A 16,311-nucleotide genomic window follows, 5' to 3' on the forward strand; every position below is an offset into this window, starting at 1 on the left:
AAGCCCTCAACCCAACAAACCCTAGTCCTCCCTCGCTTATATTTTATGAAACGGTCCTTGTCTTGACGTCGTCATCGCAGTACAGCCAGATTGTGGTTGTTGTGTGTTGTGAACGCCATGCGGATTTAAAACACTTCCCGGCCTGTTTATAAACAGGATAGAGCATGGGATTAGCGAACCCGTTTGTATGACTTTTATAAATTGGACACAACTGAATTTATCCAACTAACGATATAACTACCGATTTTTTCTGATTGATCTTCTCTTTCACACCTTTAAGTTAAATATATAACTTTTGCCGGACTTGTAAACTAAGCCAGAAGAACTATAAAACCGTAAGAAAAGTTTGAGAAAATAAAGAATCAGACTAGTTTGAAGATTTTGTGTCAACATTAAAGTACGCCATGGAGACGAAGTTAGTCAAACTGGCTGTTCAGGACGCTAGTGAAATTTTTTTACGATGGGAAGGATGTACAAGTTATGATAAGTGGCGTAAAATAACTCGATGAACTCAAAAAACTTTACTGGAAAGTTACCAATAAAGACATTCCAGGACCAAATAAAGTACGGATGACGCCCGACTGTAAGGATGAAGGTTTTCATCAATATAAAATACTGATGGAAAGTTTATTAAAAATGCAGCAAAACATGCTGTAACACTAGATCATTATTTTCATCTGGTAGTGAGATATTATAGGAAAAATATATTTATGAGTATGACATCATTGCGCTCAGTTTATTTTGGGCCTTTGTTTAAAAAACGCAAATCGGGAACGAAATGTTGATTAACTCGTGTTCCTTTTACATAAAACTCTCACACATAACTACGAAAATAACTAAACGAGCGTAGTAAAAGTAAATTTTGGCTAGCCAGCTTTTTATTCTTTGTGATGTCCAGCTACTGTTATTTTATGATGGGTCACAGTGAAAATATGTACCTGAAGACACTGCTGAACGTTGAGACAGTCTAAGCATGTTTACGGTCAGCCAGCTGTAAATCTCAAGTTAAGCCACTGAATATCCAAAATTTAGCTAGCTAGCTAGTTAGATATATTTTGCTTTGCGTATTTTGAAAACTTTGCAGGATCTAATTCCAAATAGGGGGAAAGCACATTTGGCATCATTGAAAACTAATAGTCATGATGGATTGATGTCTTCTGTTAACCCTATTCATGCCGGGTTGTTTTAAAGTCCTTATCTACGGGCGGGTTAAATTGACCCGCTCACAATGTCTGGTCAAACACGTGACCTAAAAAACAAATCTTGCCCAATGTTAAACCACTAGAAAGTCGTTTTGCCTATTCATAAAATTGAAAATGACGAATGTCGCAAAATATGTTAAAACGAAACAAGCCAAAAATGTTTATATTTTATAGGATAATTTTTATCTAATTTACAATGCCTGTTTTATTTGGAAACTCACAAAGCCAATTTTCCTGATCCTAGAACGAACATCACGAACAACACCTTTCCCTTATTAAGGAAAGAAATATTTGTGATCAGAAAACAAAAGTGGCGCCATTAAAAACAGAACATTTTTCTCTACAAATACTACACAAAATTAGTCAGCATTACTCTAATAAATTAGCTATGCCAACGTATAACAATATTTCCGCCGGAAAAATTTAAAATATTCAGGTTACAAAAATATAATTTTCATTCGGCAAGGATAGACAAAATTCGTGTTTTTTTTTAGTTATAGATCTGATACGTTGACTTTAAAGATCTTCAAATAAAGATTTTTTTAAAAAAAATGACGTGCGTTGTTAAAACATGGGGATAATATTGAAGTCTAAATAGTAAAACTGTCAATTACTTCGTTCAGTTTTTTACTTTGTTTTTCGCTTTATTTTATTTGGGGTAAATTTTCAGATACCTTTTTCGTACTGATTTCGCGCTCGCGCAAAATCTCCATTATTACGCGATATATAGCACAGAAATTACGCGCAAAAACTTCTGCGCGAAAATGTACTACAGTTTACAAAACAGAAACACATCTGTATATTGTCTAAACACCCAGAATTTTGCTATTTTTTGCGCGAAATACATCAGAAATTCATACACATACAAATCAAGACGAATAAGGTACGTTTTTATTTTCTCTATAATCTCTAACAGCACGTCCGACCTTATTTACTCGTCCATAACAACAACAAAACCTGACATTAAAACAATAACACGTGATCTAAACACATGACAACTACAAACAAAACATGCATAAACATAAATATAAATTATTACTTGTAGTATATAAATAAATTTCCTCGTAAAACATTTAAAAGTGTTTATTACTTCCGTTGAAGAAAGAGACACTAGAACGAACGAAACTGTAGAATAAGAGCAGAGAGACGTAGCAGATATTTTCAAAAAGTTACTGTAATATAGCACCTAGATCGAGTATAATGTATGCGGGGGTTTACATGACAATGTTCGGTTGAGGTATTGAAGCTGCTAGAGATTTGTGCGGCAGAACTTTTGCGCCGTTTAAATAAATTTCATCCTTTATGTGAACATCTTCACCCAAGACACAAACACCTTCCATGCGAACCTGAGAAGAATAAGGAGATAGAACTATTATGTCAACACTAGGGAGCATCTGACACACACACTGCAACTTTATTTTTCTGGTTTTATATATACACCTAATCGTAAGAAAGGTTCAAAATGGAAATGAATAAGCTATGGATATTTCAAGCCTGGTTATCCACATATAAATACGCGGTCTATTACAAAAATAAAGGGACGTACAAGTAATGTTGATACTAAGGTTCAGAAAAAAAACAAATTTCAAGTGTTTAAGGTACAGATCGAATAACTAAACATTTACTAATAGTGATAACAGAGCTACTCCTTGCCAAATATAAATAAGGAATAATAATCCAAAAAAGATGTCTTACCCATTTGCCAACTGTCGATCTCCATCCAATGATTGAGTTTTGCACCCACGAGTGAGAGCGTATTCTAGCTCCCTTCATGATAATACATCGAGACAAACATGTACCTGCAGATATCAACGACATTATTCCGACAACCGATGCATTTAGCAATATTACCGAGAATACCCTCTGTAATCCTTAAATTGACTGAGATTTTAAGACTTGAAAATTATTTCATGCAATTTATCGGAAAATCCTAAGAAAAAACATTTATTGCCCTGCTGTAACACTACCAGTTTCAAGAATAAATTTCTTTATTTTTGCGTTTCAAAAAAAAAAGGCGTTTAATAAAGGTGATAAGGTCACCAAAAGTCTTTCTCCCTTTTTTCTAGTTTCAAAAGCTACCTTCATGCCACTACTAATCGTGAATTATTAAAAAAAAGGCTTAAAAAAGGATAAAAGAAAATTTCACCTTTCTCAATGACAGCTTCTGGACCTACAACCACGTTTGGTCCTATTTGCACATCAGGATCGATTTTAGCGGTTGGGTGCTGTGAAAAGAAAAGAATATATATAGCTACGTAAAAAAAACAATACATATTCTGGCTACAGTATTATACACTACACAACTTATAGAACAGTCGTAGAACGCAGTACCAGGGTAATATAATACAATCAGTAGTGGAGGCAACATCCATTGGCGAATGTAAATATTTAGACTGAGCAGAATTTGAACTGGCAACAGTGGTTTAGTGCCTCACTGCTCTTACAACTGAGCTATTGGTACTGCAGTAAGACGCTTTTGCAATTGCTCAAGGACCAAGTTCCGCCGATGGTTTTAGCCCACACTCTTTTACATTGGCTAGCGCAAATTTTATATGCTCGCAAAACACAAAAGGTTCCTTCTTGCGAATGTTTTAGCCGCAAAATAATTTTATCCTAAAGGAGCTGAATAGATAGAATTGATGAAGTCATAGGACAGTGTACTGGTATTTTAGGCTTTGATGATACTGCAGAGGAGAGCAATTAGTACAAAAGTTCAATTTATCGCCAATAGCAAACTTCATTGAGAACACAACACTTAAAACTTGTTCTAATGTCATTATCATACCACTAAAACATTCCCTCTTGAACCTTCTTTATTGTATAACACATCAGGAGATGCTTTGCGCAGTGCATTCAAATGAAGACATGTACCAGTAATGAAATCCTTTGGCTGACCGATATCCATCCAATAACCTAAAAACGAAACATATAATAATGGTTCCGTTTCGGTTTTCAGGGCGTAGTCTACAAACAACTTTTGTTGACCATATTTTTAAATTGTTTTTATGTTTTTTCTTTCCATCCAACTGCTTGGAAGTATCAAATACACAACACATTTACCTTCAAGTTGTAAACAATATAGCTCTCCATCGTTTGCCATATATGGAAATACTTCTTTTTCTATTGACATTGGCCGTGGCTATAAAGTAAAATTGTGGTTTATATGTTATAATCCTGCTAACAGAAAAGTGGCAAATAAACGCAGCAAGATGGGAGAAAGAGTTTAAATAGCTAGACATTACCTGAATTCGCTTTAATATTGACGGATTAAATATATACATTCCAGCGTTGATTTTATTTGATACAAACTCAGTTGGTTTTTCTACAAAACTTTCAATTTTTGCTGTTTCTTGATCGTAAACTACCACTCCATATTTGGATGGTTCCTCCACTTTTGTAACCTAAGAAGTAGGAACAACATTGGAAGTTCTTGTATAATTGTATATTAACATATTTGAGTTATCACCAATATCATTGTTTCTATTGTTGTTTATAACGAAATAAAGAGAGAGTTTACATATCCTTAAAATAATTTTCTCATGCAACATTCGAATATGCTTTGGTCAGTAATGAGTTTTATACATATCAAAGCTTCTCTAAAGAGTCTTTATGAGTTATGCAGCTTTCCTACGCCATTATGGCTCGTTCTACCCTATCATATAACCCACGAAGTGCCCACTTTACCCACAAGTCCTTTTTTTGCTGAACAATTTGCGTAGTATTCTTGACCAATAACAATTACACAAATATTACTACCTATACTACCTGTACTTACAAAGTCAAACTTTTGGGTGTAAAAAGTTTTCAGGCGTAAATGTACTTCCTCCTGATTTAGGCGAATGGATTGATGTTAGCTTAAAACATGGATTACATCATTGTATTAAGTTATTATTACTTACAACAATAGTGCCTTCCTTTCCATGTTTTTTGTGAAACTCAATCATTTTATGAAATGGATATTCGCAAGTTATATCACTGTTCAGCACAAAGAATGGCTCGGTTGTTTCTTCCAACCAATGTTTTGCTAATGACAACGGACCAGCTAAAATGGAAGAAAGATGTTTTCATGATACTAAGTTTGATAATACTTCAATTTTTATACTATACCAGCCTTAATCTTACTGGTAAAAATACGTTACAGCCCATACAACAGCTGAATCTTCTTCATCAAAATTTTGTGCCAATTAAAGAATGTGCCAAATAAATATTAAAATATTAAAATTGATATGTTGTCACAAAAGTTTTAGGAGAAAATGTTTTTCTGCATTTTTTAAACCAAAATTTCACATTTTTGCACTTTCAGAGTACGTTTTTTTTCAATTTGAAAAAATTCAACGAAGTTTTTAATTAACAAGCATGTTTTTCACTATAAAGAAACCATTGGTGTATAAAAAGGGGTCTTTCGAAAAATGCGGTAACAAAAATTTATGCAGCCATAGCCAAGGTTTTAAAACAGCAAAACTGGAATTATTGATATTTTAAAAAAATATAAAAAAAAATTACAAAATAACTATTTAAAATCTGTACTGACCAAGTCAATGCAAGGCTTGTGTTCATATGACAATTTGGCATCATTTTATCACTTGGAAAAGAAGTAAATAAAAAAATTACGCCTTCCTCATCTTACTTACCCGTCCCTAATGGCTCAACCTCATGTGACATTGTAATCTTTATACCGAGCTATAAAGCAAAGCAAAAATTAGATCACAGTGTAAAATAAATGAATATAATCGCAATCAGTAGCTGCATTCTTTTTGTTATTTCAAATCCGATCAAGATATCATCATGGTTGGCAGTGTGAGAAAGAATTAAAATTAAATAAAAAAAAGTTTGTTATTAAGTCAGATTTCCACTTTGAAATGCAACATAACAATAACATATTATTTTATCATATTATTTTTTTTCTGTAACATAACATATTATTTTAGTTTTCATGATTAATTCAATTTTTTTTTTTTTTTTTTGCTTTGACTTTTGATATGCATACTTCAGGAAAAAGTTGAATTAAATTCTTCTTTTTCATGTATCGACACAGTGGCCAAAAAATCAAGCTTTTCCAATCAGATCAACTAATTTTGGTACGATACACCTATCATTTTTTAAGTAAAATTTGGGTTTAAATCTAAAAAATAATAATCTTCAAGTGTTTCCTTTCACATGAGGATTAGAAAATTGCTGAAAGCTAACTGACACGGAATAGGAATGAGATACAAGAAAAAGAATAAACTTTACAAAGCACCTTTTCTTCTTCTTTCCGTAATTCAACTTCTAACATTTCAGATAAATAACTAACAGCAAGTATGACATGATTAACACCAACCTAACAATGATAAGATAAGCAATGTGATCAAACACATCATTTACACAGGACTTCCTTGGAATGTTATCACCATACTTTTGATGTTATCAGTACGCGTTAAAAGTATTATTGTTGCAAAATTTTTATTCAGATATTTAGAAAAAAATATAAGTTTTTTAAATGCTATTTCCTCCAATCAAAGATAAAATATTGGATTTTTAGATTATAGAATTGAAAAAGAATTAAGAATTGCTCTTTATTTGCAGTAGAAGATAAAAATATAGATTAGCCAATCAAAGTGCGAAAAAACCTTTCCCTAATAGCATACATAGATGCAAACCCAATGATCAGAAAATATTTAGTTGTTATAAACTGACAAATGGCATTTTGGCTTTTTTAATTAATAGTCTTTGTTACATCTTTTTAAATAGTGACTGATAATCAATTTTGATTATGTATTGAAATAAACTTTTAAAGTGCAATTAAATTAAAACAAGAAGCCCTGGGGGCTCTAAGAATTTCCGCTCGCTACCAAAATATTTGAAGAAAACCTGCTAATTCGTTGTGTTATTGTGCCAATTATTCAAGGAGGTTTGGTGCATGAACCTCTGAAGATAAAGCACACAAGTGACATTATATCTTACAACAAACGCAAACAAAACGAAACGTGTCATAATAACTCAGATTTTAGAATAAATTGCTAACAAAAAATACAGCCTATCATTCATGGTTAAAAGTCTTGCGATTGAAACGTTTATGCTCTTAAACGGCATTTAGTTGACAAAAAATCAAAATTTAGCTGTGACCATCATTTTCAACATACTTTTTTTTATTAACTGTGCCAATTTTTGTCGAAAATAAAGTAGTTTTAATTTTTGGACAAATTTTGGCCTAAAATGACATTTAGGTGACAATCAAACTTTTGTACCATCATCATTTTCAGCATACTTTATTTGTTAACTGTGCCAGATTTAGCCGAAAATGAGGTGGTTTTAATTTTTGGACCAATTTTGGCCTAAAATGACATTTAAGGTGGCAAAAAACAAAAATTTTGATGTCGCCATCATATTCAGCATACTTTATTTGTTAACTGTGCCAGATTTAGCCAAAAATGAAGTGGTTTTAATTTTTGAATCAATTTTGACCTAAAATGCATTTAGGTGACAAAAATCAAAATTTCGATGTCACCATTATGTTCAGCATACTTTTTTTGTTAACTTTGCCAATTTTTGTTGAAAATGAAGTAGTTTTAATTTTTGGACCAATTTTGTCCTAAAATGACATTTAAGGCGGCAAAAAATCAAAATTATTATGTCACCATTATGTTCAGCATACTTTTTTTGTTAACTGTGCCAAATTTTGTCGAAAACAAATTTTGTCCTGAAACGTCATTTAGATGAGTTCCCAGTAGTTAGGGAGCTTGGGTACAAAGTTTACATCTGGGACAGAGGAACGTGTAATCCCAGGGTCGATTTTTTCTCAAAAAATGCTCCAAAAGAAAAAACGACGGTTTTAAAGAATTTCCTACGCCTTCGGGCGTGGAAATTCAATTAGCATGATTCCAAGCATGTTTTTTGCACTGCTTCCTACTTCCTAATAACGCTTATTTTTCCTTCTTTGCTTTCAATTCTAAAACATTTTCTTGCATAAAATTATGTCATTATGTGTTATTAACCAGTGCAAGTTGAATAACCCATCAAAAAAATCATTTCATTGAAAATGCAAACATTTAAAAAAAACTTTCTGATGGTTGCCACATACAGCATTTTGGATTTAAAATTCAAATAACTCAAGAAATGTATAAAAGATCTATGTGCTTTTGACAGAGATGTTTCAGTTAAAAGGTTTTAATGAGGACATCAGCTTGTCTGCTGTATAGGTGCATTAACCCATCTTTTAGGAATTGTCAAGGTTTCACACTTAGGTGGCCATGCATACCTACCCACATATTAAATCACATCAGTATTTTTACATTTCTAAGTTATTTGGTCTGAAAATTGTGCATTGTAATTTATTCACCAATTAAGTTATCAAGCTCAAACTAAGATTGAATAAAAAAGAGCTGTTTATCAGATGAAAAAAACACACAGATGCAGAGCATTAGTATACAAGAACCCTTTTACAAAATATGTAGTTCCTAGATAGTCTTTAAAGTGTTGAGCCTTAAATACCTGAACACAACACACCATTTTAACATTGCTCATAGTCAGACTTTTATTCTACCATCTTGAAAAACACACACGTCTTTCTCCTATAAATTGATCCAAGGTCACACTCGAATTGCCACAAAAATTAATTTTATATTTCTTTCTTAAACCTACACCAGAAACTTCAATGCATAAAGTTTTGACGTTTTAGAAGTAAAGGCATGAAAACATTCAAGATAGCTGTGTCTATGAAGAGGAAAGTTTGGAGGGGTCTGATGTTCCAGAAAGAAGTATGACAGACAACATTTTTTCACACACTATTGGCCATATTAACAATCCAGAAAGGCTGGATAAAGTTTCGGCAAAATAAGCATAAAATATGCACAAATGTTTGTTAAGTGTAAGGTGAGTTTAAAAATGTTAATGTAAAATAAGCGTATAAAATTTTAAATAGTTTTTACCTCAGCTAATGCTTCAACTTGATGTAGTAACATTGGTTTATTGCAAAAATCTATTAAGGGTTTTGGTCGAGTAAGAGTAAGTGGTCTTAAACGAGTTCCATAGCCTCCAACCAATATTAAAGCCTTCATGTTTAAAAATTAACAGTGTATTCCTCTAAAGATAAACAAAAATACATGAAATTATCCTACACACAAATAAAAACAACATGAGACCTGACACGTCGACTGATAGCTATGGAAATATCCGCCATTGACAATGAAAACAAAGATTCACTTTCGATTTGGTATATCAAGACAAAAACAATAACAAACAATTATAATGGCGCAATAACCGCACGCTTGCATTCCTTCTTTGCTACTGGTATTTGCCAGGCAACACATGGTTTAACTGAGAACTGGGTAAGATTCGTTTGTTTACCTTCCCTTGCACATTTGCCATTATACCAAATATTTTATATTATATTCCCTTGCAAGGCAAGAAAGCATACAAGCACACAATCTTTCTTTGGAACCAAAAACTTTGTTGTGGTGGGGTGGCGCAACTGAAGTTCATCAATTTTTACACCAATTTCTACTTAAATTTTTTACTAAGTAGTTTATGATGTTTTGTTTTTGTAGGACAGTTAGAGGGAAAACCACTAATATTTTTTGTAGTATTGCAGTAGACTGTATATACATAGCTATGTATATGTACTGCTATTTATGTAAAAATCCAAAACAGGTTTTTTGGTCAGTGCACATTTGCAGAACAACTTAGATAGATAGATAGATAGATAGATAGATGTGCATATTTTACATGGCTAGCCTCACAAATATCGAGGGATATACCCTGTCTATTATTTCCAGAAGGGGCCATGGCGTAGATGGAGAGTCCTAGAGTATTTAATGCTTATTTTGAGCTACGCAGACCCAATTAGAGCCCGCGCTCTGCTAGACAACTCCCGGCAACATCCAACGGCCCACGCAGTGTGCCATCTTCCCAATTTCCCTCACATGGCTTGGGTTAACCCGGGGTTATGGTAACATTCACTCGCCCATGTTGAATCGCCGTCAAGAGGAATCTAACCCTGGTCTCCCGCACAGAGTACAAGAGCTATAACCACTATTCTACGGCGCCACACTTTAGCTAGTTATCTAGCTTTACATATTACAATAGGACATTTGCCATAGGTTATTTAATCCAAGATAAAATTCGATTCAATATGGGCATGTGAATGTTACCATAGTAACACCCAAACCATGTGGGGGAAATTGGAGGGAGTTGTCTGGTAGAGCGCAGACCTAAATTGGGTCTGTGTAGCTTAAAATGAGCATTAAATACTCTAGGACTCCTCATCCAAGGCATGGCCTTTATTGGAAATAATCGGCAGAGTATATCCCTCAATATTTATGAGGCTGGCTATGTAAAATATGCACATCCATCTACACATCACCTAATGCTGCTTTACCAATAGAAATAAAATAATAAAAAATTGTTTATTATATATTATTATTCTTTACCCAGGATAGTTAGACTTGCCTTATAATATAAATATGTTTTTAACTGGATTGTTTTGTGTTACTTAAAATAATAAGATATAACATTCTGCTCCATGTGATATACTAGGTTACCAACTCGCCAAGAACTCCAGTATACATAAGGTTGAGCTCAGGTGATTTTTTTACCAATATCTCTGAAATGCAAAATGGCGCTTTAAATTTTGTTTACTGCACCACAAAAATTGGCAAAGTATTAAAGAATTGAGTGACATTATTAACTATATATTTATCGGTTAAATTGTATCAAAGGAGCAACAAAATTTCTTGACAAAGATTGCTGTTAATACCATCACAATATCTGTCATTATTTTTTTTGTCATTGTTTGTGCAGAACTTTTAGACAAGGTTTCATGTCTTGCTGTTAGTGAACACTTTGAACACTGTCATTATGAGGGACATCTTGTTTTGATGGGCGAAATAATTTTGACATTTAGCTTTTTTGCCGTTTTAAGGCGAGTCAACACCCTTGTTGTGATATAATTAAGTGTATACATTTTCCAGCTACTTTCATTTTACGCTAATCTGTGATGGAATTATTTCCTCTTGACCAATTACATAATTTGAGAGGATGGATTGCTTTGGCTGTTTTGTCAGCAGCTACGATTAAAATATTTTGACCTGTTGATTTATTTATGCAGTTAGCCTCACTTATGTTGGGGGTTTTATATTTAAGAATCACCATCTTGTCTCCGTGATGATGTTTTACATGTGTATTATAACAAATTCTAAACATATATATTAGTCATCTCTCATAGATATATATGCCCTGTCAATTGTCTTTTATTTCAAGAGCACAGCTTACATTGTCAACTGTTGCATTTGTCATTTTTATGATTTATTTCTTCCCTCTAGACATTTTTGTGCTCTTTAGACCTCTCCTCTAGACACTTAAAACAGTGTGTATCAGTTGTTAGGTGTAGTCCATATTGCGATTTTTAACTTAAGTCTGGAAGTCCTTAGACTGGGTAATGTTTTGGCTTTCTATAGCAGTCCTATATTAGGATAGTGTTATTAAAGCGTAAGTGTCCTTTGCCAACAGTTGAGCCTATCCCATCTAATGACAATGTTGTTTTCAGTGTGAGAGTCCTTTGTCTGTGGTTGGGCCTTATAACACCAGAATATTTTATTTACACGTTTTTTAAAAGCGTGAGAGTCCTTGTCAATCATCATCATTCATCATTCTTGGCTTAACATCTGTTTTCCATGTTGGCATGGGTTGGACGTGGTATATTAATGACCCTCTTCAATAGTTAGGCTTTTACCAACTTGAGACAGTTATATACATTTATCCAAGGTTGACCCAGGCATGTTAAGTCCATTACAACTGCGAATACACCAACCTGCTTTTTGGCAAGTCGTCCGGTCTTAAGATGAATCGGTTCGACGTCTTAAGTTGGGTCAGTTAAGCTGAAGGAAGTCTACAAGCACACCAGCCACTCAACTAAGTAACAGCCTAAGTTATATTCCTTTTTTATGCTAAACATGTTAAGCAACAAAGATCAACTCACACTTTATAGTTTTGCCAGGGTCGAACATAAGACCTTCCGCAATGAAGACGACCGCTCTACCACAAAGCCACCAGACCTGTGTATAACATCCAAAAAAGGAAAATTAACTGCTGAAGCACATTATTTTTGTTTTTGTAGTAACTTTATTCAACTCAATCTCTCTGTACATGCTACATGACAATGCAAATAAAGCTGTTAAATAAATTAATGACAGAAGAATTTCCTTTTACAGTAAATTGTTTTTTTAATGAATCAAAGTAATTTAACAAAGTTTTGAGCAAATCAGATTTTTAAGACCATTTTTGCAAAGTTTTAAATTGGTTTAAACAAAAAACATTTTCTAAACAACATTGGTTTTCTTTATATATATAAATTTAATATATATAATTTTGCTGTAAATGACAAGAACGTTGTAATACGCATAGATAGTGCAAGATTGAAATGCATCTGGTTGAAAGTTGTTTGTATTTTTTTTTTTCTTTAATGTAGGTTGTTGACTTTCTTCATCTGCAATGGGTGTGACATGGTAAGTAATTTATATATCCTAGATATCTACATAGTGTGTAGTCAAGAAGAAGAAGTTGATGGGTCAAGCCAAAAGCGTAAAATGTGCACATGGGGGTTGTAAAAGTAACATATGTATGCATACATATTTTTTTTGTACTACAGCCAGATTAAACTAACTCGTTTCAAGCATTTTTTGTATTTTTCACAAAAATGAATTAAAGTAATAAGATATTGTAATGATAATTGAATAAAGGAAATAAAGAAAAAGTGGGTATATATAATTAAGACTAGGTACGCTATACGTGGGTTTTTATTATAAGCATACAACTTTGTGAGGAAGTGTAACTTTATTTTGGTAATCTATTTATTTTTGTGATTTTTTTTAAATTATGATTGCAAAATATGCTAATTATAAAAGTTTATACACTAAATTTGCATATTAATTAATAAAAAATATTTATCCTAGGAATTAAAAACATATTTTGGAAAAGTGTGTATTAAACACAAACAAACAAAGTAACTAAATTTAAGTTAAAAGTTGTGTGTGAACAAAAACAGGATGCTGTTTTTTATTCTGCATAATATGAACTTTCCTTACCAAGAGAATTTTAAAAGGTTAGGGATTGTGGAGAATTTGTTACCAGTAAGAATGGTGTTGTGTCCTTGAACAAAATGAACTTCATCCATTTAAAATAACCATTACATTTCTCAGAATTTTTCCAGCTGTTGATATACAATCGTTTTTTTACAATTTTTTTTGTTCAGTGTATTTCCAATAACAATTCCAGATGGAAAAAGTTCTCACCAGGTTTTTGACTGTATTCAAAAGAAATTAGAATTTGTTTCTGCAGAAAAAGTGGGAAGTTGGAACGTTGACTGTGAAGCATACCAATCAACGCAGACTACAGGTAGGTCATTAATTCGTCATGAAACTGTTGGTTTGAAAAAGTTTTTGTAGCCGAATCTTGCTGCATAGCTAATAAATAATCTAAACATCATCATTATAGGGTGTAAAGCACAAGAAATTTAATGGCTGAAGGCTTTATTTAACCTGTTTTCATTTATTTCTTTCAGATGGGAATGTCAAGCTCATCTATTTAATGCACAGTAGTGAACAACCACAACTCACATTTTCTATTTTGGAAAACAATACTTGCGTGGTTTCAGACAATGGATTTCATTTGATGATCAGTAAACTGAAATTATTTTATACACCAAGGAAAGGAGGGAAAATCGATGTGAGTGACCTCAAAGTTGAACAACTTATTCGACGTTGCGTAAGAAGTTGCTTGTGGCCTTCGTAATCACAAGGTCCGTGGTTCGGTCCACAGCACGGACAAGCTTAGCAAGTGTGTGTTTACAGCTACGGGCTAACCCATGCCATGTGAGGGAAACTGGGTACGCTATCCCGGTGTATACTTAATGTATACATTCAGAACACAGAACCCACATTGATAAAAGTGTTTCCAGCACTAAAGTGGATATATCCTGTATAAATGTTCAGAATAATAATAAAACTCTCTTCGAATTAATGTAAATTGACTTCACTGCAGGTTGTATCTGATCTGTTGTTCGCAAGAGGTTGGAATTTGAATATAAAATAGTATTTTCTTTTTTTTTAGGTGAAAGGGACGAAATATGCTCTTGGTGATTTTGATATTAAAGTTGGCAACATAACTCAAGCATCTAATTTTAAGGGGATCCTTATGGAGGTACAAAACAGGTTCTTGTTGAATTCTTTTGTGTAATGAAAATAATTTTAGTAAAGCGTTATTGAAACCCTTTTCTACATTTAACTTTCAAAATCTTAAACATTAAACTTTATCAGGATAATAAAAAACTTGCCGCCTGACAAAGACGATTTTATCAACATATAAAACTAAAAAATAGCATCAAGTTTTAGGCTCACTCAGTACTAGTGATGTAATAAGTGAGAAAAAAATGAATAAAGCATATGACAATCACATATCTTGAGTTTTCTTATCATTTCTGTGATTGATGGTAAATTTAGACTTACTAAATATTTTTGCAACTCCTTAGATGACAAAATTTGCTATTAAACGTTACATGATACTTCCGGTGTCCTTTTGTCAAGAAAGTCATCACAAAAGTTTCTCTGGATCATCTAATTTTATTGAACCTAGCAATATAGGATGTTATTGCAGGTTTTTTGATAAGCAAAGCAGAGAAAATACGTTTTCTGGCATCCTAATTCAAAAAATCGCATTTTACGTAAGTCTCGGTTATGGAAAGAAATCAGCATAGGGTTTTATCAATTGCTAATGTAATGTTGTATTTTTGTTTTCATATTTTAAACATATAACAACTTCGCATGGTCATAACTGCTACTCGTATGTTTGTTGGTGATGATAAAAAAAGGTAATCGTTACGGAATCAAAAAAGAAGGAAAAAAAATAATGAAAACATTGTAATTGTAAATTGTATGTACTACCATAGAAAATTTTCGTTCAGGAAAATTATTAAACTGATTATTAGTAATGAAATTTACTCTCGAAAAAATTTTTTCGGATAAGGTGCATTGAATGTAAAAGACGGCTATCCCGTTCTGAAACCTATTTCAATTGTGCTTCTTGGTGAAAATACCTTTACGGTTTTTTCGAACTGTAACACTAAATTAATGCATTGGAGTTTTCGTAATGACAGTTTGAGACATGAGTGGCTCTTTGCCAAGTCTTATAAAGACTACCACTATTTTCCTTCTTATCGTATATTTTATCGCTATAAACTGTTGTGTTAAATTTTACGTAGGTTGTAATTTGCTAAAAAAAGGTGCGCGAATTGTGATTCGCAAAATTAGATAAAAATAAAATTAGTATGCTTGAAGCAGCTATTTATTTTACTTTATTTACAGGTGGAATACAAGCCGTGTTCGGTTCCCAATCAATGCTGGAGTTTGTTGAACGAATTCGTTACCACCGTTCTTCATATTAACGCCACTTTTCCTACCCAACCACGGTCACTAGTGGATCAAAAACTGAATATGTTTTGTATAGCTGATACAATGCTTCAATACCTCCCTTTTATATCATCTACGAAGAAGTCCTGAGACAGTGTTTGGAAATAGAAATCATCACAGGAGGAGTATCGAGGGAAGCTTAAATAACGTTTGTTATTGCGCGAGAATATTTACGTCAACCGAACTAACAGTTTTGCATCGTAAATATATTAGGATAAATTCACATGTGGACATATTTGTTGTTCCATTGAACTTGATGTTTTTGTCAACATCTTTCATGTTACTTTTTTGCGATATTATTTGATCCTATCAGGCTTTTTTAACCCTTTTTCACTTTAGTTTACAATAACATTAGACCGCCCGTGGGCGACATCTAATTGTTTGGTTAGAGCGAGATATTTGTCCCGATATTTTTTTGGAATTTTTTTCTATGGTGTTATATTTCGCCGCACAACTTCATTGTCATGTAATCATTGTTTTGACGGGGTCCGTACACTTTCGTGAGAGAGATAATTTTCACTTCATTATGTATGTTTCATGAATAAATCCACCAGGTGCTACTTAAGTGATCAACAGCGACCAAACAACCTTTCCAGATTAGCAAAGAAGATAACCAGGATACCAAGCTCATTTAATATGGTGATAAAAAAGATGTAAACTACTGCGCTGTG

General features: G+C 33.0%; 2 protein-coding genes across 2 annotated transcripts; one reads left to right on the forward strand and one right to left on the reverse strand.

Moving 5' to 3' along the window:
- Nucleotides 1-1,517: 1,517 nt before the first annotated feature.
- Nucleotides 1,518-9,333, reverse strand: LOC130625500 (mannose-1-phosphate guanyltransferase beta-B-like). The gene is made up of 10 exons (XM_057440606.1): nt 9,110-9,333; nt 6,442-6,522; nt 5,834-5,882; nt 5,102-5,244; nt 4,445-4,603; nt 4,263-4,341; nt 3,988-4,115; nt 3,349-3,427; nt 2,898-3,001; nt 1,518-2,548 (listed from the first exon to the last, which is right to left on the reverse strand). Exons 1-10 carry the CDS (start codon nt 9,236-9,238, stop codon nt 2,417-2,419), a joined length of 1,083 nt encoding a protein of 360 aa, XP_057296589.1. The 5' UTR covers nt 9,239-9,333; the 3' UTR covers nt 1,518-2,416.
- Nucleotides 9,334-9,415: 82 nt separating this feature from the next.
- LOC130625502 (mediator of RNA polymerase II transcription subunit 20-like) lies at nt 9,416-16,164 on the forward strand. Its single transcript, XM_057440607.1, has 6 exons — nt 9,416-9,508; nt 12,646-12,682; nt 13,429-13,571; nt 13,738-13,901; nt 14,286-14,375; nt 15,536-16,164. The coding sequence occupies exons 2-6, from the start codon at nt 12,669-12,671 to the stop codon at nt 15,728-15,730; spliced, it is 606 nt and encodes a 201-aa protein (XP_057296590.1). The 5' UTR covers nt 9,416-9,508; nt 12,646-12,668; the 3' UTR covers nt 15,731-16,164.
- The last annotated feature ends 147 nt before the right edge of the window (nt 16,165-16,311 follow it).

Source organism: Hydractinia symbiolongicarpus, chromosome 14 (assembly GCF_029227915.1).
Source record: "Hydractinia symbiolongicarpus strain clone_291-10 chromosome 14, HSymV2.1, whole genome shotgun sequence".
Classification (NCBI taxonomy): Eukaryota; Metazoa; Cnidaria; class Hydrozoa; order Anthoathecata; family Hydractiniidae; genus Hydractinia; species Hydractinia symbiolongicarpus.